The following is a 23714-nucleotide window of genomic DNA, read 5'->3' as shown; positions in this document are numbered from 1 at the left end:
AAGAGGTAGCTCCCAGTTTGAAAAAGGTTGGTGACCCCTGCTCTAATCAATGAGGACTAAAGCCTGCTTATTTAGTCAAAATGGGGGGGGGGGGGGGTAACTGACACTTTGCTAGCTAGTAACTACAGTATTTTTCTGAAGGGAACTTTTACATTTACATTTACGGCATTTAGCAGACGCTCTTATCCAGAGCGACTTACAAAGTGCTTTGCTTCTGATCACAGAATACATCCTAGGAAATAGTACAAATAGGCCAGAATTCAAGGCACCATTGAGTCAGACTACTACTAAACTACAGGAGTCAGTATCATTACCTAGTGTTTTGCAAGTTAGACATTTGCCAAGAAGCACAAATAACCATAAACAGACATACAATTTAAGAACAACGGCAAGTGGTATCAGCTGAATTAGTGCTCTGGTAAGAACTCAACAAACATGTGAGTCTTCAGTCTACGCTTGAAGATAGTAATAGACTCTGCAGTCCTAGCAGCTAATGGAAGATCGTTCCACCTTCTTGGAGCCAGGACGGAGAATAGTCTGGAGCTTTGTCTTCCATGAGACTTTTACTGTATAACATACAGTATAGTGTAATTCACCATATATTACCTTTGGATTTTTGCCGTCTTTCTTCCTCCTCTTTTCTCCTTTTTCTCCCCTGAGCTCCAGAGAACTTCAGTCTTGGCATCTTTCCGGAGAGATGTCACTCACTTTGTGGTGTTGTTTTTTTCCCCACAGAGAAACAGTAACGAGGTGCGCAGAGCAAGCGGGGGGAGGGGGCTGCGCGGGTGATGGGTATCGTGTGTATTATAATTATTAATTTGACTAATATTATTAAACAATGAAGTTGTGATTAGCCTTTGCTGCCAGTCATTGGAATGTTTTTTTAGGATTTGTTGTGTAGTTCATAACAAAAAGGCTAAGAGCACATGTTAATTATTACAATTCATTTGTTTTAACTTTTAGGTTGGCATCTTAGCCATGTGAATTCTGAGCCCTGGTTCAGTAGTGAATGATGTTTGTAAACCAGTGGTGATTTACAAGAATTTCTTTGTTGTTATTTTAAGATATTGATGTTAAATGTTTTAAAAACAGCAATCCAACTGATTTAAAAACTTGTCATATTTTTTTAATGAATCATTTATTTTTGTAAAGGGCATGTGTCAGTTACTGACACCACTTCTTCACTTTCCTTTGGCCAAGACATCAGTGAGTTCACACAAGGTATTTTTATACTTTATTATATAATAGAAAAACAGGTCAAGGCCTAAATTAAAATATAAGTATGATTAAATATAAATGCACAGAAAAGGGTCAGTACTCAGTCCATATGACTCAAAAGACATATGTTTCAAAAGCATTTACTTACACAAGAGCTTACACTTGCCAAGGATAAAGCAGGTACAAAGAGACTGGCCTAAACCAGTGCGTTTCTTAGCAGGGTTAGGATTAATCAATCTATCTCTCTCTCTCTCCCTCCTTTAGAAGTCATGTCCCACTAACATCCATTATTTGTCCATCATACATAAGCATGTTTATCAAACTGTTGTGAGGTGCTGCTGTAATGTGCAGGGGGTCTTCTACCATTGGCTAATTGGTTGTGTATCTTGCCATGCGAAGAGACATAAGAGTCCGCACTGTAGAGATACCGTCTTTTATCAGCTTGGCTTGAGCTAAAAGAACGAAGAAGCAGGGTTATGGTGAGATACTGATTTCACTCAGTTTCTCATGTGAAACTGATTTCCTCAGTTTTCTGCACTGTAATACCTTTTGCTGATGCTATCAGACAGTGACAAAAAGAATACAACTCCTCCCAAAATGCAGAGTGCAGATCCCCCCCAGCCAATGAACAAGGCAGCCCCCAGTTCATACCTGAGGAAACCAAAGAAGTATTTACATGATATTTACCTCAAATGACAGCTTGTAGAAGTTCATTGTTTGTATGATTTTGAATCACTTCTTACTTACTTCTGTGCCATAAACATAGGATCAAAGAACTCTGATGTGATCCTGTGGGCATACAGGGAGCATGCAGTCAAAGAGCAAAGGCCTGTAAGAACATAAACTGGGTTAAAATGAGAAGTTTAAAGTTGTATAGCATTTTCACTTGGATAATTATAGCTTGTAGCAACAAGACATGTATTTCAGCGGTCATTAGTTTTCCTTAAAAACAATTGTGAGGTTAAAAAAGTTATTCACCACTGACAAAAAACTGAAATCCAGCAAAGCATGCAATCCTGGCCTTGACTTGATCATTTCCTCCAATTTTAGTGCATTTCATTCCCACCAATGCACAGGCAGTTGCAAAGAAACCAAGACAAACAGCTGAGATCATCAGGCCTCGGCATACCTGGATATAACCTATAGCAAAAAGAGAGGATTTTTAATCTCACAAATTTACTTTTATTATAGGTAAAGTAATATTCATGCATGGTATAGAAGCAGAAATGTAAAACCACAATCACTGTTTATTTAGTTTGCCTATTGTGCCATAAAAATATTTTAACAAAGTGTTACAGACAAATATGATAATAAATGTTGAGCTTGAACATGATGAAGAAAACCAGAAACAAATCAGGATATTGTCATTGAACATTCAGAAAAGAAGGTAGCAAATAATTATTCAACTGAAGGATATAATAAAAAAAAAAAAACAGAGCATAAATATGCACAAACAAGCTCTGGTTCTAGGAGATTTGGCATGTGAATATAGCTTTTTTGTAGCTTTGGCATGTGAATATAGGAACACCTCTAGAGACACCAGCAGCCATAGTTAAATGTATCCCAGAGGCCAGAGCGCCTGACATCAGGGCTAACTTATAGGTGCTGGCTAAATGTAAATACTCCAAAATTGTTATACACTTCAGCACCAATGATGTAGGGTAGAGACAGTCAGAAATTACTATGGATAATGTCAAAGAGATGTGACAGGGTATATACATAGATTCTTAAGTTGAATTTAATACCTAGAAAATATTTTTAAATACCAGCATGACTTAAAGCGGCTACTGAAGTGGCCTCTCATTTGTTACTAACCACTGACCTAAGCCAGTCTTTAAACAGGCATGAAAATGGGTCAGGGGTTAAAAAGGTGAGAAGACCGGGGGGGGGGGGGGTGATGACAGGTGATGGCATGGGGGATACGGCAATTATTACCATTACGTCCTATTTTATGTCACCGTGAACTACACAGGGTTGACCCGAACTTAATAGGCCTGTCTATCTACCAATTCTACCTATTTTTCACAAGAGCTTGTGGCTAGCTCTGACAGTGTTCAACGCAAGCTGTAGCGAACGGCAGTAACTTTGTTTTACCACAAAATATGAAAACGATTGAAACCAATACTAACCCAAGTAAATCCAATGGTAAATGTACGATCTGGTAAATGTATGCTCTTCTGCCTTGTCCCCGGCGTAGATAGCACTAGATCCTGCTTCTCATCCCACTTAGCAATAAATGAATAACATGAATGAAGAACGTTCGTATAAACGCAATTTGACCTCTATGATTGGTTCTTTATTATCATATTGACTTAATAAGCCAACAGAGCACTTCCGAAATCGGCAATTTCAATCAGTGGGAAACCGTCAGGGCCCTCTACGCCCTCTCAGAGGGCCTAAAATATTATTAAAACATAAATAATATAGTTTATCCAATTTTATTTTATCTACTTACAGTGTGACAATCGACATCTAAACAATTACAAAAATATAAGCAAATTAATTATTCACCCGTGTCTATTCAATCTGTGTTGGAAAGTGAGGGGTTAAGTTAAATGGAAGCCTGTGAGCCTGTGTCTCTCCCTATCAGGACTGTGATGCTTCCGCAAAATGGTGGTGATTGGTGGTCCCGCTGTTCGTTTACAGTGGGCCAGGCAGTTATAATTCAGTGCAATACCAGCGCAATATCTGCCGTCTTAGTGGGCAGGCTTAACTAGCATTAGCGTACCACCACTAGCTAGTTTCGATTCATTCCTTATATGCCCTCGTGCGCGTTATTTACATATTCCGCTTCCGAAGAACACGGATCTGTGGAACCTTATTTTGCTTAAGAAGTTATCTAGTACAAATGTTATTGTTTATTGTGTGTCTAAAGCTGTACAGTCTTCTAAATTATTTTATTTTTTCTTTATTGCAGTTCATTAGGAGAGGAAACAATTTTGTTTTGGAGGGGATGGGAGCAGGCCCAGGTTTAATGGTTATGGTTCGCTACTGATATATATATATATATATATATATAATCTCCCGAACCCCCCCCCCCCCCCCAAAAAAAAAGTCCTTGGATCTACATGATTAGCGTAGGTCACCCTTTTCAACTTCAAAATGGTGAATTTCGCCGAAAGGTGACAGATTTTCTTGCCTGTTTAAATCTTGGGTCGTCAAGCCAGACGTCGGAAAACTCTCACTTTCCCAGTGTTTCGCTAACAGGTTTGGTGGCAAACCAGCAGGGTATTTAGGTGACTGACACGTGCGGGAACAAACATCAGGTCACATCATATCACTGCTAGCAACATATAAATTAATCTAATTTAAGGAATTTTAGGAGAAAGGCCTGTACATAACACAAATTCCAAAACGTCTAGGCAGTTGGATGAGCGTTCAAAAATGTAATACCTCGTCAAATGAAGTTTATTACTTTTTAATACTTTTTAATGGCCTTAATTTTGGCCAACTGAATTTAATACCTTTTAATACTTTTTACAACCCCGTGGACACCCTGTGTAGCAAAGAAAATGTCAGATTCCATAATAGGTTCTGGCCCAGTGGCGGCTGGTGCTGAAAGTTTTGAGGGGGTGCATACAAACTGAAAAATCAAAACACATACAAAAGGTACAAAAAAAGGTAACTAATGTTTCACAAGGGTAGGCAAGACGCAAATGTGGGAGATGAGGTGTAATCAAAGTAAACACAACAGACGCTAATTGACAGATGACAAGAGAACCAACAACGAACCAACTCAAAAGTAAACGGTACTCATAGTTAACACACAATAACTAAATATGTATAGCAAGACACTAACACAGATGAATGGAAAATAACCAATTAAACTAGACACAAATATGGACATAGAATATAAGTGTACAACAGGGCAGGAATCCAAACCAACATAGATATGCATACACACTGCTAAGAAACTAAGAACGAATCATAAGACGGGTGCCAACATGAGCTACGAACAGATTCATAAGACAGCTCGTAAACACACTACGTAAATGGAACACAACACTGACAGGGAAAACCGGACAAGGAGAAACTAAACTGAACACATACACAAGAAAACAGAGCTGGACCCTAGGGAATTACTGACAGCAATAAGCAGACCCTCCAGAATTTGTAACTTCAATGCAAATTCAAGCAAACCCCGTGAATTCAGGGTGGTGTTGCAACTTCAGCCAATCACTGCAACTTTCCCACAAATTTGACCAATCACTGATGTTGTCTTGATGTGACGTCCACAAACTTCCGCCTTACTTCCGTGTATACGTTCAAGAGGAGCAGACTGAAAGCAGCATGTGCGAGGTGAACGTTTCACACTTGCCGACAAAAATAACGGCAAAAGATGTATTTCCAACAAGTTTAACATTTCTAGCACAAGCCTATCCACTCCAAGTAATTTTTCATAGTCTTTTAAGCAGTGTTGCGAATAACACCGTTAAAAATAATGGTGTTGGGTAACGGTGTCATTTTGTCAGTAACGGGATAATATAATTAATTACTTTTCCTGTCGTTACAACGCAGTTGACATTACTGGTAATTAAAACCGGTGCGTTACTATATATTGATATACTAACAGTAATCGAGCGGACAGCTGCCCAGGCTAGTGAGGAGTAACAGATCTCAATAGGTCATAGTTCTCGGTTGTAACGCCTGTTTAACTTAACAAGTCAGTAAGTGATTGGCTAAGGCAGCGTTATGGTAGCCAATCAGAGCCAGTGTTTTTACACGCGCGCTGAATCACATCAGTGACCGACACAAACGAAGAGGCAGAAATGGCCAGTTGGCGATATAAACATTATATAAGAAAATACTTTAAGTTCCTGGATGTCTACCAGACTGGGTATTTGATTTATTTAATTAAGAATAGAGGTTTTATTGTTAAGTTTACTTCTGTTGTGAACAAACCAGTTGTCTCAGGTTGAGAGAATTTAATTTAATTTGATATATTGTAAATGCACTTTTTTTACATAGATGTAAATGCACTTTATATAGTGTAACTGTTTACTTTTTTTTTTTTTTTTTACAAAGATTTGGGATTTTAAAGGAGTTTATCCTGCACTGGTCTGTTGCAATAAATATCAAAAGTTAAACACATTTCTGATCTACTCATTTCAACTGACTGTGAAAACTGAAATGAATAAAAAAATCCTTATTCATTGGCATATAACTTTTTTTTAACTGTAATGCAAATAGTTACTTTCCCTGATAACGAGTTACTTTTATTATAGAGTAATTCAGTTACTAACTCAGTTACTTTTTTGAACAAGTAGTGAGTAACTATAACTAATTACTTTTTTAAAGTAATGTTCCCAACACTGCTTTTAAGAGACAGAAAGTCCATTTCTGCCACCGAGCTGTTGCACTTCAAGGGATCATTTCAAGAAAGTGAGAGGGATCATTGTGCATTCTCTGTCCCAAGACCTGTGTTTCAGGGGGCGGGGCATAAAAAAACTTGAGAGGGATCATTCCTGCCCAAACTATTTCATACCACATAGAGTAAGAGAAATAAAATCATTGCTTGAAGTGTTAAAACCAGGGGTAAAACACAGGATAAGAAGCATAATACCCATAGGGAGATCCAAATAAATAAATAAGTAAGTAAGTAAAGTTTTATTTATAGAGCACCTCTCAAGATAAAAATCACAAGGTGCTTTACAGGATAAAAGAGAAAAAACAATAGTAAAACAATATCTATAGGCCTATGTATATAAAAAATATAAGAAAAAACTAAACAAATGCAAGCCTAAAAAGATACGTTTTTAACATTTTTTTAAAAGACATCACTGAATCTGCAGTTCTTATAGGCAAAGGAATAGAGTTCCAGAGATGGGGAGATGCTGTTGCAAATCACCTTTAGTTTTCAATCTTGTGCATGGTATGGCCAGTAAAAATTTATCACCTGATCTCATAGACCTAGGGGGAGTATACTCATGCAAAAGTTCACTGATGTAACTTGGGGCTTGACCATGTAAACTTTTGTAAGTCAGGACCAGAATCATATTGTATTCTTAATTTAATGGGGAGCCAGTGCAGTTGTGTGAGTAAAGGTGTAACACGACAGTATTTTGATGATTTAGTTAGAAGCCTTGCAGCAGCATTCTGAACAACCTGGAGATGCTCTAGGGAGTTATTACTAATACCTGTATATAAAGAATTACAATAATCCAACCGAGAGGAGATGAAACCATGGATAGCAATTTCAAGCTCAGAACGTGATACAATGGGACTTAGTTTAGCCAGGTTCTGTAACTGATAAAAACAAGAGTGAACCAGAGATTTGATGTGAGTATCTAAGGAGAGTGCCAAATCAAAAGTTACTCTAGGGTTCGTAATAGCAGGATTAGCCAATTTGCCAAGGGGACCAAGAGCTTCTATTATCTTGGGTATGAATCTGTCGGGGGCACAGACCAGGACTTCAGACTTTTCCTCATTTAGCTGTAGAAAATTATCTGCCATCCAACTTTTGATAGAAGCTAAACACCTAATCAGCAACTGTATCTTAGAGAAATCTTCTGGCTTAAAAGAAATATACAGCTGAATATCATCGGCATAACAATGATACAAAATGCCATCAAAAGAGCTCAGGATATGCTGCAAAGGAAGCAAATATAAGAAAAATAACAAAGGCCCTAGGACAGAACCCTGAGGCACACCACAAACAAGGGAGGCTGGGGCAGACCTAAACCTAGAGGAGGCCACACAAAAGGAACGTCCAGATAAATATGAAGTGAACCACTCCAAAGCAGAACCAGATAAACCCACCCAATGTCTCAATCTATCAAGTAGTATTTGATGGTCAACGGTATCAAAAGCAGAGGTGAGATCTAACAACACCAGAACAGAACATTCTCCTGCATCACTATGTGACAAGATGTCACTGGAGACTCTAACAAGTGCTGTTTCTGTAGAATGGAATCTACGAAACCCGGACTGATACTTGTCAATGATGTTGTGTCTGTCCATAAATGATATCAGCTGCTTATAAATAAATGAACAATAAATACATGGGTAAATAAATAGGTAAATAGATCATTAAAATGGACTACTAAATAGAAGAAACCATACAACATTTACTCCCTATTGCAATGTAATCACAAAAAAAAGCAAAAACACACCGCAACTTGCATCACAATTTTTTTGAAAAACACCCGCAACATCAAACATTTTAGCCCGCAACAGTCACAAAAAAGGCCCGCGAAATCCTGGTGGGACTGATAAAAGTAGCCTTTGAACGCACCTCATCTTTGCATCCTCGAGTCCCTCACGCCCGTTACATACCCTCAATCAAGCACCTGATGGACCACAGATTCATAGAGAGGAATAGAATCCCAAATAAACACCCCTATACCACCATGATTGATATTTGGTATGGGCTGTTTGTGCTGATATGATGTGTGTAGTTTTGCCAAACATGGTACTGTGAATTACAAAAATGTGTTTTATATGTTCAGTGTTCAGCTATTTCTTTACTTATTTCTGATTGATTTAAAAGTGCAGAATATGTTGGGCAATGCATCACTTTCTGATTAAAAAAAACCCCAAAACAAAACAGCCTAGTAATGTCACATCTGCTAGCTCTTCCATGCCATGTCAGAGCCCGGTTTTTGCTAGCTGTGCTCTTTTTCCCACACATGACAAAGCAGCTCAGGGAGGAATGTCCTTATACCATACATAAACACGCCTTTCTTCTATATTACTGATTTTGTATGTTTTACTAGTTAAATTCTTCTGGAATTAGGAGGGAATTTCCACCACAGGTTCCTCGTTGAAAAAAAGCGACGCCGTCCAGGTGTCCTGGGAATCGTCCCTCTGGATATGAAGTCCAGGAATGTGAGTCTCGTCCATGGTTTAACAACAAGGAATTGATCGCCTGTGTTTCAGTCTGTGTGGCAGCGTTACCTTGATGGAAGTAGTTTGGTGAATCTGTTGCCATGGTAACGTTGATCAGTCAGTTGTTAGATTACACCATAACTCTGGCTCGTTAATTAAGTAATAAGACTATCAGCTGTTTGCTGTTAATCATTCTAAAGTTTGCATGCTATTCATAAAGAAATCCAGAGAGAAAGAGACATGGTGGAGCCTCTCTTAAATAGATCTAACCTCAGTGACGGACAAACCAGCGAAAGAGATGGCGAAGCCTCTCTTAAATAGTTCTAATCTCGGTGCAGATCAAGAGAGATGTCTGTTGATCAAGGTATATAAACATGTGAATTCCACGTACTTTAGACACACTCTTGTGTGTCTGGGTGTTTTCAATGTATTGCCAGTGGTACTGCCATCTGCCGGTTTGGCATGATACCTACACACCTATGGTTAGAGTGAAAATATCAACAACACAAACAACATCACATTAATCCAAAATGGGCTGAAAGGGAGATGAATGTTGTAATAGGAAAATGTTTCATATAAGTTTTCTGTATGCATGTAAGGCCTCTAGTGCCTTTTTTCTGTCTTCTCTTTGCTTTCGTGTTAATCTGTTTCTGTGAGTACCCCTAGTGTGTAGATTGGGTAGTCACTTATAATTGTGGCTAGCCTGTAAATAAGATGTTCTGCACTGCCTTTGTATCTAAACAAGCAAGGACACCATGCATGACTTGGGGAAGCAGATGTGACACTCAGAATGCTTGGTCACAACTTGTTTATGTTTACTTGGTTTCATTTGATGTGCATATATGTTTTGTTTAATGCAGTAGATTTTGTCATTGTGATCATCTTCTCAATGCACTTTAATTGCAAGCCTTTTAATAAGAAGGTAGGGATTCCTGTTGTTCTGAGGTGCTACCAGGTCAGTTGATCGCTGGCTGTGCTGCGACTATCTACAGTTCTTGAACTTTCCTCTCAGACCAGAAAGCAAGCCGCGTTGTCCGTCTCATCCTTTTTAACCCTGTTTTGCAGGTGAGCACTGTGAAAATATACACTAAAATCATCTTAATATGTTTACTATGACATAGTAGTACATATTTGTACATTTATGTTCTCTTTGGTTACCACCACTCTTCGCACAGCAGACTCTAACTTTTACACTTTTATTCTGTTGACATGTAATTTATTAATGTCATTTTCAATACTAAAATCAATCTGATTAATCAGCAATTACTTCCCGCCACTTCCTGTGCCTCATTTTCCTCAGTTTCAGTCCCTCTTATTCATCTGTATACTACTTTCCAGCTTCCCACTATTTGATATATCTAATCTTATCCATAAATCTAAACATTCCACTTCTCAACTTGACCCTCTCCCAACACCCTCTATACTGCCTTTGATAACTTATTCACTCCTCCCTTACTTCTGGATGTGTACCTCTGTCATTAATGTCTGCTGCAGTTACCTGTATTCTAAAAAAAAAAAGTCTAGATCCTAATAAGTTCAATAACTTTTGTCCTATTTCTAATCTACCTTTTCTCTCTAAATTCTTGAGAAGATAGTTTTCTCAAGTTCATTCCCACCTTTCCAATTACCATCTCTATGAGCAGTTTCAATCTGGTTTTCACCCTTACCATAGTACAGAAACAGCTCTCCTCAAAATAAGAAATGATCTTTTGACTGCAGCAGACTCAGGTTTTTTTTAATCTATACTCATGCTTCTCGATCTGCAGCATTTGATACCATTTCCCATTCTATTCTCCTCCATAGATTATCAGCAATTGTTTTTTTCAAATACACCTCTGCTTTGGTTTACCTCATATATTTCTGACTGCACTCAGTTCATTCAATTAAAGACATTTACATCCCAGTCATCAGCCCTCACTTCTGGTGTTCCTTAAGGTTAGGACCTTGGTCCTAATCTTTTCATAATTTATCTGCTTCCTCTAGGTAATATCTTTGTAAGTATTAAATCCAGTTTCATTGTTATGCGGACAACACCCAGCTCTACCTTTCGAGCAAACCTACTTCTACTCTTCCTCCCTCTTCCCTCTGTGATTGCTTACAGGAAGTCTTGGTTTTCCTCCAGTTTTCTCAAACTTAACAGCGATAAAACAGAGGCTCTCCTCATTGGTTCCAAATCAGTTCTTGCAAAAATAAACAGTTTTTCGCCTTCATTTCACCCTCCCCTCAGGTAAAGTGTCTGGGTGTCGTCCCCTGTATTTCTTTGTCTTTTCAAACGCATATAAATAACATTACTCTGTCTGCATACTTCTATCTTCATCATATTAACCTTCTCCATCCTTCTCTTACTCCTGACAATAGTGCCATTTTGGTTCATTCCTTGGTCACATCTGGATTATTGTAATTCTCTTCTGAGGTCTTCCCCGAAGCAGTGTTGCCAACTTAACGACTTTGTCACTATATTTAGTGACTTTTCAGCCCCTATAGCAACTTTTATTTAAAAAAAGCAACTAGCGACAAATTTAGCAACTTTTTGTGGTGTTATTGGAGACTTTTAGAGACTCAGAGATGAACACATATGCTCTTCAGTTACTTTCCTCAGCTAGCAGCGGGTGCTGCCGTGAGCCCCGGCCCACACCGTCGGAGCAGACCCACACCAATCCATGTCCACACTGCAAATTAACTGCACATGCCCAAAGCCGCCAATGATTGACCATGACCCGTATTTATAGCAGGATTTAAATACAAATGCGTCTTCAGTGTGACATGAAAACAAATCACTGCATTTAACTCAAACAGTCTGTCACTCACCTTATTCACCACGTAGCCTGTCACTAACCTCGTCCACAGTGTGAGCCTCTTTGTGAAAAGCTAAGCATCAAACCCGAATAAGATATTTTAAGATGTGATTGCCTATTTCAAAGGCAACAGAATTTATTCATTTGTTCAGAGTTCATTTGTAGTTCTAACATTTAGGGTGTTTTTTTACTCATTTTTATGCAAATTAGGTGATGACATCATTTAGCCACTTCTAGCAACTTTTAGGACAGCCAATATCAACTTTCCTTACTGAGCAGTTGGCAACACGGCCCTGAAGTACATCCACAGTTACAACTGGTTCAAAATGCTGCTGCCCATATTATCTCTAGAACCCCATCTATTCATCACATTAGCCCCATCCTTCAACAGCTTCACTGGCTTCCTGTCAAATTTCATATTGATTATAAACTTATATTGTTTACCTTTAAGGCTATCCATCACCTCGCCCCTCCATATCTCACCAAGCTTCTTCATATAAACAGATCCAGTTGGACTCTCAGATCTTCCTCATCAATTAATCTCACCTTGCCTCTAAACCGACTGACCACCATGGGTTTAGCTGGGAGGCCCCCGTCTCCAGAACTCTCACCTACCCAACATTCGTAATATTGATTCCTTGGACATTTTCAAATCACACCTGCTTTTGAGTTCTTTTTTATTTGTTTAGTGTTGTCTATGTTTATTTTCATCATTTTAAAATCTTGTTTTAATTTTTATGTATTCTATTTTGTGGTCAGTGACCTTCCCAAGGTGATAGACTTCGGGGTTGCAATAAGCTTCTTCTTTTCTTGTGTAAAGCACTTGTCACGCTACAGCCCTGGACCCCTCCCTTTGAGGCGTGTATCTACGTAGTCTGTGTCCGTGTATGTACCTGTGGGGGTGTGGTTGGGTGTGTTTGTGTGTGTGTGTTCACTCGTGTTGTTAATCTAATGTAATTCACGCGGTGCTTGTTAGTTAACATGTATAAAGCGTGTGTGTAACATCCTGTGCTTGTCTTGGTGTATGTGTTCTTGTTTAATGTGTGCTATCTGCGCTTCACTCAAATAAACGTGACGTTAGTGTGTTTCAAACAGAATGCCACCTCGTTAATCGTTTCGCACTCAGCGTTAAAGAAGACGAGCTGACCAAGAGTCATGCCAGGCTATGTGTCCCACACAAAGAAGGGGAAGGGGGCGAGCAAGCACCATCACCCCTCTTCCCCTTCCCGCGATGCTCCCGCGGCAGTCGCAGAGCTGCAGCAGGATCCCGTATGCGCGAGCCTGCTGCGTCACACTCAAGAGGCCAAGGAGGAGTCGATTGTGGAGCACTTCTGGCACGCCGCACAGAGGGTGTGGAGAGAGACACGCCACTCCCTGGCAAAAGACTCCTCTCCCTTGACAGCAGGGACATTAGGATTCATCACCATGGAGATGACACCTAAACCCCTCCAAGTGTGAGTTTCAGGAGGAGGAGTCTGAAGAGGAGGAAATTTCCCCTCCGTCCATGTGCTCGGCCCCCACCGTGTACTACAGCGAGGGCAAGGAGGAGGTCAGCCCTCCTCCATCCATGTATTCGGCTCCCACCGAGTACTACGGCGAAGAAGGCAAAGACATCAGCCCCCCTCCATCCGTATGCTCGGTCCCCACCGAGTACTACGGCGAAGAAGGCGAGGATGTTATCCCCCCTCCATCAGTGTGTTCGCCCCCCACCGAATACTACAGAAAGGGTGAGGAGGTGGTCAGCCTTCCCCGTCTGTGTGCTCGGACGTGACTGTGAGGTCGAGGAGGGGTTACCAGTATGAGGAGGTTCCCCCATGGTCCCTCAGAAGTGAGCAACATGGACTGCTTGCAGTGCCACACCCCGAAGGAGCGAATGGAACTGGAGGAACTAGGACGTGGGACCAGTCCCGCGGAGCAACTGACCAGAGGTTACCCTGGTAGCTCCCCGGAGAGAGGAGAGCGAGCGCCGGTAGGCATACCCTGAGGCGCGCCCCCCGGTGTCACCCAGAGATACTGCCTGCGTGCCCACCGAAGGGACTGCGAGTGCATCAGCGAGCAGTGCGCCAAGTAGCGCCACATGCGGCGGAGGGTTTGCGACAAGGGCAGGAGGAAGACCGCCTACTGCAGCGTTAGTAGAGTCTGACACGTGTATGTGTTCTTGTTTAATGTGCGCTATCTGCACTTCACTCAAATAAACGTGACGTTAGTGTGTTTTTCAAGCCCCAAGGCCTGTCGCGATAATTACATTATCGACAATTATTTTTTTTACCGCGATCATTTTTGCTGATGTTAATAATTGGCCATTGGGTTTCTGCGCACATTTGTTTACATGAGAACAAACCGCAACTACGTTAGATTTCAGAAAGGCACGCAGTGCTGCTCTCTCACACCCCCCTCCCCCCTTAAGGGAAGACGAATCTGTGATCATAGAGTGACATCTACCGGTTAGGAAATGAGTGCAGTACACGGAGAGCTCATGCATCAATAACAGTGCCTCCACACACACAGGTGGAGATGTGTTCGCGAGCGTATTCGAGGCTAATAGGACTCGAAATTATTTGAAATAATTCGCATTTTATCACATTATTTAATGGTTGTTTATTATAGTGACCGTAGCGCGCAACTATGCCTACCTCCGCGAATGGTGGAAGCGTTTATACTTGCTTTTCTTTGCAGTGTTGTTCGAAACGATATGTGGTAGTATAAGAAACACGCCTCAAAAACAGGGGAATGAACATTTACCTGACGAACTTTAATGTTGCTTTTGTGTTTCAGGTTTGAAAAGTGCTGGAATTTGTTCATTTCACAACAAATATCTGTCTGACTGAACAGTTCTCTTGTATTATGTTAACAAATAGGAGCCTCTTGTAATTCCAGGACGAAACATGAGAGAACGTGAAGACGTTAAGATTGGGCGTTTTGAAAATAAACCACCATTAAATAATGTGATTAAAAGCAAATTATTTCAAATCATTTTGAGTATATGTATAAATATTTAACTTAAGTTTATCGTGCTGGGAAATATAGAAATGGACCTTTAAAGTGACGTACAAGTCTTTTAATTCCACGTTATAAAGGTGTATGAACCCTGCAAACACGACTTTGTTCATTGCGCTGAGACGCGGCACGCGCGAAGTTACAAAATTCGAGGTGCACGACCTCGCGAATCGACAGCGCCCGAGACCCTCGCGCACAGGCGGAGCCACCGCGATTACCTCATTTTCGCCGCGCGGACCCTCGCGCCGCGTCATGTATAAAGCCTGGTTTATACTTTCGCGAGTGACCATAGCGCGTGACTTAGCCCAAAGCCTAAAGTTGTTGACGGGGGGGGTTTGCAACTCTGGCAACTCTGAAGGTGCACGACCTCGCGAATCGACAGCGCGCAACGTCCTCACGCATGGGCGGAGCCACTGCGATTATGTCATTTTCACCGCGCGGACCTTCACGCCGCTTGCAACGCATCAAGTATAAATATAATATTATCGTTTATTGCGATAATTTCTGGGACAATATATCGTTCTGAAAATTTTGTTATCATGACAGGCCTAGCCCCAATCTGAGATTCTGACATAGTTTCAATCTTTAAACATAGACTTAAGACTCACCTATTTAATTAAGCCTTCAGTTAGTGTACTACATATGAAGGTGTAGAGCTTGGGGGCACCAAGTCATTGAGTCTTCTGGTAATCTGAGATGTTGATGCCGTCATCCAGGCATGTCATGCGTTCACTCTAGTTGTGACAATGATTTGAGTGGAAAGCAATGGCTCAGTGGCTTCCAGGCCCCTCCCTTTAGTTATCCTGCTATGCCACAAGCTAATCATTGGCACCTGCACTATATATATATGGCTGTTTAAATTGACGTTTACATGACTTAATCAAGAAACGTTTAAACACCTGTAGGAATTAGTAGCACCAGCTTCCAAGGCTTGATCAACCTTCATTTCTGCAGAACAGCTTTAAATTGTTAACCCATTTTATGTTCCCCTGAAATGTTTCGGGTTAATTAAGCACCTACTTTTGTACCATTTCAAGCTATTTATTGGAGTTGAAGGACTTGAATTGCAATAAATAACTGAAAAATTGGGGTGTTCTAAAACGTTTTTATGGATAGTAGATGTGTGTGCTATATATATATATATATATATATATATATATATATATATATATATATATATATATATTATGAGTATTAAGTATATAAGATTGTTCTAAGTAAATGAATTTTGGCATGACTAAATGTTCATGGTTTTGTCTTTTAACTGTTATTTGAGAGCCGATTTATGGGGGGGATTAGTAGTTAATAATCTCAAATGTGTATGAGAAAAAAACCTTAATAACTTGGAGCTCATGGAAAAATTATATCCACTCTGCAGTTCTGAGAAATGCAGCTAAATATTAACAGGTTGCAGTCAATTATTATTTTTTCCTGCACCAAACTTTTAAAATTATGCTGATCAATCAGGGCCCTTGACAGCAAAGTTCCCTAACATAAAAACCTTAAAATTAAATTCAAGTTTCAAGATAGGGCAAAAGATGACAAACATAGTGCAAAGCAAAGTTAAACTCCAATGTTAAAGCATAATTTCCACAGTTATCTGAAAATTTGAAGTCAAATAAATTGCTTTTTGTTTTTTTCTTTCTCACAAAAACATGTGCTATATATTCACACATATTCATACACATTTGCTCTTGCTTTCCCTCTGTCACTTAGTTTTTCTTTGTTTTTATCTTTGTCTTTCTCTATTTCTACTTTCATTATCAGACATACATACACACATACACAGTGTTTGAAGGGTGGAAAAAAAGCTTTCTGACCGTCCAGAGCCAGCATGGAAGGAAAGTCTTTGCAGTTTGAAACTCCAGTTGAATCAGTCACACATGTCTTCCAGAGGTTGGACCAGTAGGTAGCTGTAGTAATAACTGTTCCATCAATTGAAGACACTTTCCAGTAGTCTATTGGTATAGTGGAGGACACTAGCACCAAGCCTACTGTGGCCACAATGAAGGCTATTATCTCTGTTCCTATTGTGCCCATTGATCCTCTAAATTTGCCAAGTTAAAAAAAAACTACAGAGAGTCACCAAGCTAGTTGTCCAGGGTAGTCCAGGCTAAACAAATATGGGTGGATGGTTATATCTTCTTGGTTGACATTCTGTGGGGAGGGTTTTAGAGTCGTCACAATCTTCGAGAAGTGTCCACTCCTGCCCCCTTATCACATTATAATGCCACAATGTATAGCTGAGTGGAGCAGTAGCCAAATAAATAGTAATAATATTAAGTCTGTTAGACAAAATTAACATGGTTGTTTTGCATGTTACTTTGATAATATCATATAGGAAGATAAAAAGTAAATCTTCTTAAATGTGAAAACTAGTGAATGTGCCAGTATGGGCTAAAAATAGTACAGAATAAGTCGCTCATTAACTGTTCTTAACTCACACTTCAGTTTCAGGAAGGTGATAGAGGAAACGTTCAGTAAGGTAAAAGTAAAAATAGTTATTTTACATTCAAACATAGAAACCATGTTTGATTGTAGAGTATGCAAACAATTTATTATTACGCATTGTTCGATTAATGTATTGGTTATATAAAGATCATATAATAATGTTATTATTATTAGTAGTAGTAGTAATAGTATTCATATATAGGCAGTTCATTTGTGAGTTTAATTTATCAGGGTTTAAAGCTATAACTATAACATGTTCTATGTGTGTATATAATGTGTTAGAGGAATTACTTGTGGGTAATTATTTACAATTAACTTGACAAGGTATGACAAACTTAGGTATAAATTGTAGATTGGGGATCACTGAAAACATTGTTCAAGAATGTTGGTTAAAGCTCTCTTGATAACCTGCATTTTTGTCACATGTTCATGTTGTGATCCTCACAGTCTATTCAATTAAAAAGATACGTATCAAAATAATCAGTTATGAAATATATTCACCACAGTGAATGATATAGACCCAGCTATACACCAGTGTTCACAGATACCAATTTTTTACTGGCATGGTACTGGTGCTTCCACTGCAAAAGAAATAAATAAATAAAAAGCCATAATCTTGGCCTGGAAATAATTAACCTGTTACTCAAGTAACCAAAAGGCAGGACCATGGTATTACCACTTACCATGTAACTCTAATGTGAAAAATTAAGGTACAGTGGGGAAAATAAGTATTTAGTCAGTCACCAATTATGCAAGTTCTCCCACTTAAAAAGATGAGAGAGGCCGGTAATTGACATCATAGGTAGACCTCAACTATGAGAGACAAAATGTGAAAAAAATTGAGAAAATCATTTTGTCTGACTTTTAAAGAATTTATTTGCAAATAATGGTGGAAAATAAGTATTTGGTCAATAACAAAAGTTCATCTCAATACTTTGTTGTATATCCTCTGTTGGCAATGACAGAGGTCAAACGTTTTCTGTAAGTCTTCACAAGGTTGGCACACACTGTTGCTGGTATGTTGGCCCATTCCTCCATGCAGATCTCCTCATGTTTCATCTTCATTGCAATTGCTGATGGAAGGAGGTTTGCACCCAAAATCTCACAATACATGGCCTCATTCATTCTTTCATGTACACGGACCAGTCGTCCTGGTCCCTTTGCAGAGAAACAGCCCCAAAGCATGATGTTGCCACCCCCATGCTTGACAGTTGGTATGGTGTTCTTTGTATGCAACTCAGCATTCACTGTCCTCCAAACACGACGAGTTGTGTTTTTACCAAATAGTTCTACTTTGGTTTCATCTGACCATATGACATTCTCCCAATACTCTTCTGGAACATCCAAATGCTCTCTAGCAAACTTCAGATGTGCCTGGCTTAAGCAGGGGGACACGTCTGGCACTGCAAGATCTGAGTCCCTGGCGTCGTAGTGTGTTGCTGATGGTAGCCTTTGTAACGTTGGTCCCAGCTTTCTGCAGGTCATTCACTAGATCCCCCTTTGTGGTTCTGGGATTTTTCCTCACTGTTCTTGTGATCATTTTGACCCCACGGGCTGAGATCTTGCGTGGAGCCCCAGATCGAGGGAGATTAGTAGTGGTCTTGTAGGTCTTCCATTTTCTGATTATTGCTCCCACAGTAGATTTCTTCACACCAAGCTGCTTGCCTATTGCAGATTCAGTCTTCCCAGCCTACAATTCGGTTTCTGGTGTCCTCCGACAGCTCTTTCATCTTCACCATAGTGGAGTTTGGAGTGTGACTGTTTGAGGTTGTGGGCAGGTGTCTTTTATACTGTTAACAACTTCAAATAGGTGCCATTAATACAGGTATTGAGTGGGGGAAAGAGGAGCCTCTTAAAAAAGAAGTTACAGGTCTGTGACAGCCAGAAATCTTGCTTGTTTGTAGGTGACCAAATACTTATTTTCCACCATTATTTGCAAATAAATTCTTTAAAAGTCAGACAAAATGATTTTCTCAAATTTTTTTCACATTTTGTCTCTCATAGTTGAGGTCTACCTATGATGTCAATTACAGGCCTCTCTCATCTTTTTAAGTGGGAGAACTTGCACAATTGGTGACTGACTAAATACTTATTTTCCCCACTGTATTTGTAATGTAAGATTACATTCCCAATTTGGGGGAATGGGAGAAATACACCAAATGGGCTATTGCTTTTAATTTGCTGCACAATAACTACACAACCATAATATAGAACAAACAAAGCACTCAAATGTATTCTTGCACATAAACACAAGTGCACACCACTAATTGTTTTATATTGTGTGAGAAACGGTATCATATTCACTAAATAGAGACTGAGGATCTATATAGTTGGGTCCAAAAATTTAATATGAGATATGTGTGCACTTTAACAATTCCACAATGCACCAATATAAGTAGTGTAAAACAATGTATCTTAAAGGGAGAGGAATATGTACCATGTTTGCTTTGACTCTGTAGGGATATTCTGGTGCTTTTCACTGCTTAACATTGCCAAGAACCACCTAGTGTTGTAGGTTAGGGAAGTTCAACAGAAATGAATTGAATGAAGTAAATGGCCTTTTATTAAAAGTTTATGTTTAGGGGGGTGGCTCACGTGACCCTGGCGAGGATGGCTGCATAGTGTGAGAGCTCCTCCTAGCTTCGCACAAAACTACCCCAAACATTTACAAAGTTGACCCACGATTATGTCAAACACTTCGTCAGCCAAGGAGTGTGACATTTTTACTCAAGCACGGAAGACAAGCTCGCGGCTAGCGAAGACGACGACGTCGGCCGAGAACGCCGAGGCTAACAGCATGGCGAATGTGGCTGAGGTGCTGGCCGAGCTAAAGACTCTCCGTTCTGAGTTTGGCTCCAAACTCGATGGAATAGACAACCGTCTGGTTGAAATTGTGAACTCTGTCACAGTAATAGAAAACAATAAGCACTCTTCTAAAATAACTAGATAATAATTCAGGTGCATTGTGCGATGTTGGGGGGGGGGGGGGGGGTGTTTGTTGTGTGCCGGACTAGTTGAGGCTCTACTTGTTAATAAGAGTTTATCTTGTCACTTGGAGACAAGGCTTGGTTTTGGGGTTTTTTTCCCCTCCTATGTTCAGCTATTATCAACATGATATACACGTGATATACAGGCAGTCGTGAGGCAGTTTGGTTCTATGTTACCTGTTTGGTACCGATCTGGACAGGACACTGGATCCCAGATCTGTCAACAGGATTGGTTTAATATCGTATGTAGCAAAGAAGTGCATCCTGCTCAAATGGAACCAGCAAAGGCCTCCAACACTCAACCTGTTAAAAAAAACTATGACTGAAAGATTGCAACTGGAACAGCTTACTTACTGTCTAAAGGACAAAGGAAATATCTTTCGAAAAATTTGGGAACCATTTATAGACCTCTGACTGCTTTATGTAACTTACTGTGATTAGATATGTACTGTGATTTTTGATTTATTTACTTTTAATATTTATTTTATTTATTTTCTATTTTTTATTATGATGGGTTTTTGTTATGATAAATACAAAGATGACAAAGAATTGAGAAAAAAAAAGTTTATGTTTAAGAGGTGTGTGTACTAGCGGGGACAATGTCAGATGCTGTAATATGCTCTGACTCCATTCTAGTTCGGCATGGCGCCAAAACCTACAGCAAGTTATGGGCATTTAACTGCTGGATGTTGAAATGGTGCTCAGAAAAAATGTGGGTTTTATAGATATGTCTGTTCCTCGTGTATCAAAAAACATCTGAAAATATCTGAAAATTTTTACTCAAAATTTTATTAACATTAAACTCAATAACTCTACATCTGAGAATCATTTTAATACGAAAGGATTGCTAAATATATGATTCTTGTCATCTAAAGCACTAATTGTAAATGAAATGATTACGGAGCACAAGATATACATGCTTTGCCTAACAGATGACAATATGGCCCTAAACAAAGCATCTTCCAGGGGCTATAGATATGTTCATTGTAACGAGCCAATACGCAGGTTTATTACTTGAATGCAAAGGGGCAGACCAATTATGCAAAAAGGTTTAAAAAAACATATCCAAAAATTACAAAAGTGCAAAAAGGCTCAAGATAATGGCAGGATCACAAAAACACAGACAGAGAATCACACACTAGAAATCAGGCTTAGAAATATATAATGCTTAGTGTGCAGACACAAAGAAAAGGCAAGTTCCCCACTCCCAAACTCGAACTCGGGGGGCGCGAAGACCCACTCACTGGCACCCACTAAAAATGGCCCCTCCTCCTCCAGATCTGCCAGGGGGAAGGTACCCTCCACCATCGACGCTTCTCGGGCAGGTGCAGGGAAGGATGAATGGCGTCGCTTGCCCTTCTTCTTCCCCATCTTTTTCCGAGGAGCGTATCCGGGCATCTTGTCGGCTCGTCTTTCTGTAATGCTAGGAGGAGGCAGGCACAACGAACAGGTGCAGTAACATACACGTTTATTGTAGTACACAAAATTGAAAGTGCGCTGTGAACAGCGCGAGCACTGCTACAAGTAACACTCACACGACACAAGCTTTAGACAAAGATGAGCACAAGACATTGCGCGAACGCACATTAAATAGGTGATTCACACCTCGTGATCTCGAGACAAGGCACAGGTGCGACTACGAACACACTCACAAATGACCCACACCCACGGAACTACGAATATGGACATAACGACACGCAGACAACACAACGACACGCCCACAGGGAAGGCTCCGGAGCTGTGACCGTGACAATAATTCTGTATATTGTACAGTAAAAGTTATCTTCAGAAAGGTAGTTACTAGCTAGCAAGTGATAGCGTCAGTTACCCTCTTCCCTAAACTAATTAAACTCATTAAAGAAATTTGAAAAGACCTCATAACACCCCCATTTTCATTAAATAAGCAGGTCTTAATCCTTGTTGATTGGAGAGTTTCTATAATAACCAGAAACTTCAGATGTCACTAATGTAATCGCCTTCTATCGTCTCTTTTGTATTTTTTGTATTTGGCAAAAGCTCCAATTAAAGTGATAACTGAGTCGGGACTTTTCTAGCACCTGCTGAATTGTAATTGAAGGTTGCTTAGTTTTAATATGAGAATGCATGTTTGATGTGTTTCCATCTTTGATGGATAATTATTGTAACCAGATCTACTGTAATGTATTGACCAGACAGAGAGGGATCCAACTGCGGAAGTATACCGCTTTTATTCAAATAAATCATGTGTACAGAAAATGACAGGTAGATCATTAGCATTAAGATCAGTAGCGATAGCGTTTTCTTGGGGTGGTCGGGATGGTCCAGGGTAATAACGGGAGAGCAGAATCCAGGAGGTACAGAAGGGCTAGGCAGGAGATGAGGTCTGGGGAGTAAGTAAGGGTCAGAACATGGGAGATCAAATAGGCAATGGAAACGCTCAGTACGCTGCATGTATCGGCAATACGCGACTAGGAAGTGGTAGGAAGGTGTATAAGTATGACCTCCTCGCCGTCGTCAGGATTCTAACAGCTCCCAGACTATATTATATATGTAGGACTCCATCGCCAGATCTTCAGGACACGATGGAGGGTAAGGTTTCGTCTAACAAGGTAAGGGGGCTCCAGGCAGGAGGTTGATTGCGCAATCACAGAGACAATGAGGAGGCAGATGACAGGCACTGTCCTTGTTGAAAACGTCAGCAAATTCACAATACTGCATGGGGATGACATTGGATAGAGGAGTGTCGGGACTTTCCATCGAGGAGGACCGGCGTGGTAGTTGAATACATGTACGGAGGCAACTAGTTTTCCACTGTATGAGCTCTCGTCTCTTCCAGGAGATTTCCGGGTAGTGTGTAGACAACCATGGAAAGCAGAGTATGACGGGGCACTGGGGCGTGGATAAGAGGAAAAACTCCCACATTTCGTTGTGGAACAGACCCAATTGTAGCTCTATGGGGCAGGTACAAAGTGTAATCGCACCCTCGCCTATAAGCTGTCCTTTCAGTGAGTTTACCCTCAAGGGAGGATCCACAGGTAAGGTGGGGTGGTGTAGGTGGTAGGCTAGGTCTATGAAATTGCCTGCTGCTCCCGAATCCACTAAAGCAGACAGGTTCGTATCTATACCTCCCCAGGATATTTGTACAGGTAAGCTAGCTTGATTATTTTTTTTGGATAGCCAGTAAGGGTTGGCAAGTGAGCAGGGACCTGCCCAGCTGCATGAACTCTTCGGTTCTATGAAGACTCGCACCACACACGGGGAGGTGCACAGGATGTAGTGATGGGAATGTCAGCTATATCAGAATGGTAGGTTATCAATACCTTGTCAACATTTACGGCAGCTTGAATAAACTCCGTTAACATGAGGGCTTCACTTCGGCAGGCGAGTTCAACCTGTATGTCTGTTCTTAGTCTGCAGCGGAATACCATTTTCTGGGCAGAGTCACTCCAACTGCTCCCTG

The 23714-nt window shown here is 40.3% G+C and overlaps 1 protein-coding gene across 7 annotated transcripts in view; it reads right to left on the bottom strand.

Annotated features, from left to right (window-relative positions):
* LOC143512127 (claudin-10-like) overlaps positions 1-23714 on the bottom strand; it is a 91612-nt gene that overhangs the window by 52524 nt on the left and 15374 nt on the right. The window contains exons 2-6 of one of the 7 annotated variants that reach the window (XM_077002079.1): positions 21530-21698; positions 2197-2358; positions 1966-2047; positions 1765-1869; positions 1000-1670 (exon numbers count right to left, since the gene is read on the bottom strand). The exons of 2 other annotated variants lie outside the window; for them this stretch is intronic. In XM_077002079.1, the coding sequence (XP_076858194.1) occupies positions 1517-1670; positions 1765-1869; positions 1966-2047; positions 2197-2358; positions 21530-21698 (672 nt within the window). In that variant the 3' untranslated portion in view covers positions 1000-1516. Of the gene's footprint in view, positions 1-999; positions 1671-1764; positions 1870-1965; positions 2048-2196; positions 2359-16657; positions 16939-21519; positions 21699-23714 lie in introns of those variants that run through there. 4 more of the 7 variants (XM_077002082.1, XM_077002080.1, XM_077002081.1 and 1 more) reach the window with 4 other exon arrangements.

Source organism: Brachyhypopomus gauderio, chromosome 4 (genome assembly GCF_052324685.1).
Source record: "Brachyhypopomus gauderio isolate BG-103 chromosome 4, BGAUD_0.2, whole genome shotgun sequence".
Taxonomy (NCBI): Eukaryota; Metazoa; Chordata; class Actinopteri; order Gymnotiformes; family Hypopomidae; genus Brachyhypopomus; species Brachyhypopomus gauderio.
The sequence above is the reverse complement of the archived record's forward strand: the minus strand, read 5'-3'. Positions and strand labels throughout refer to the sequence as shown.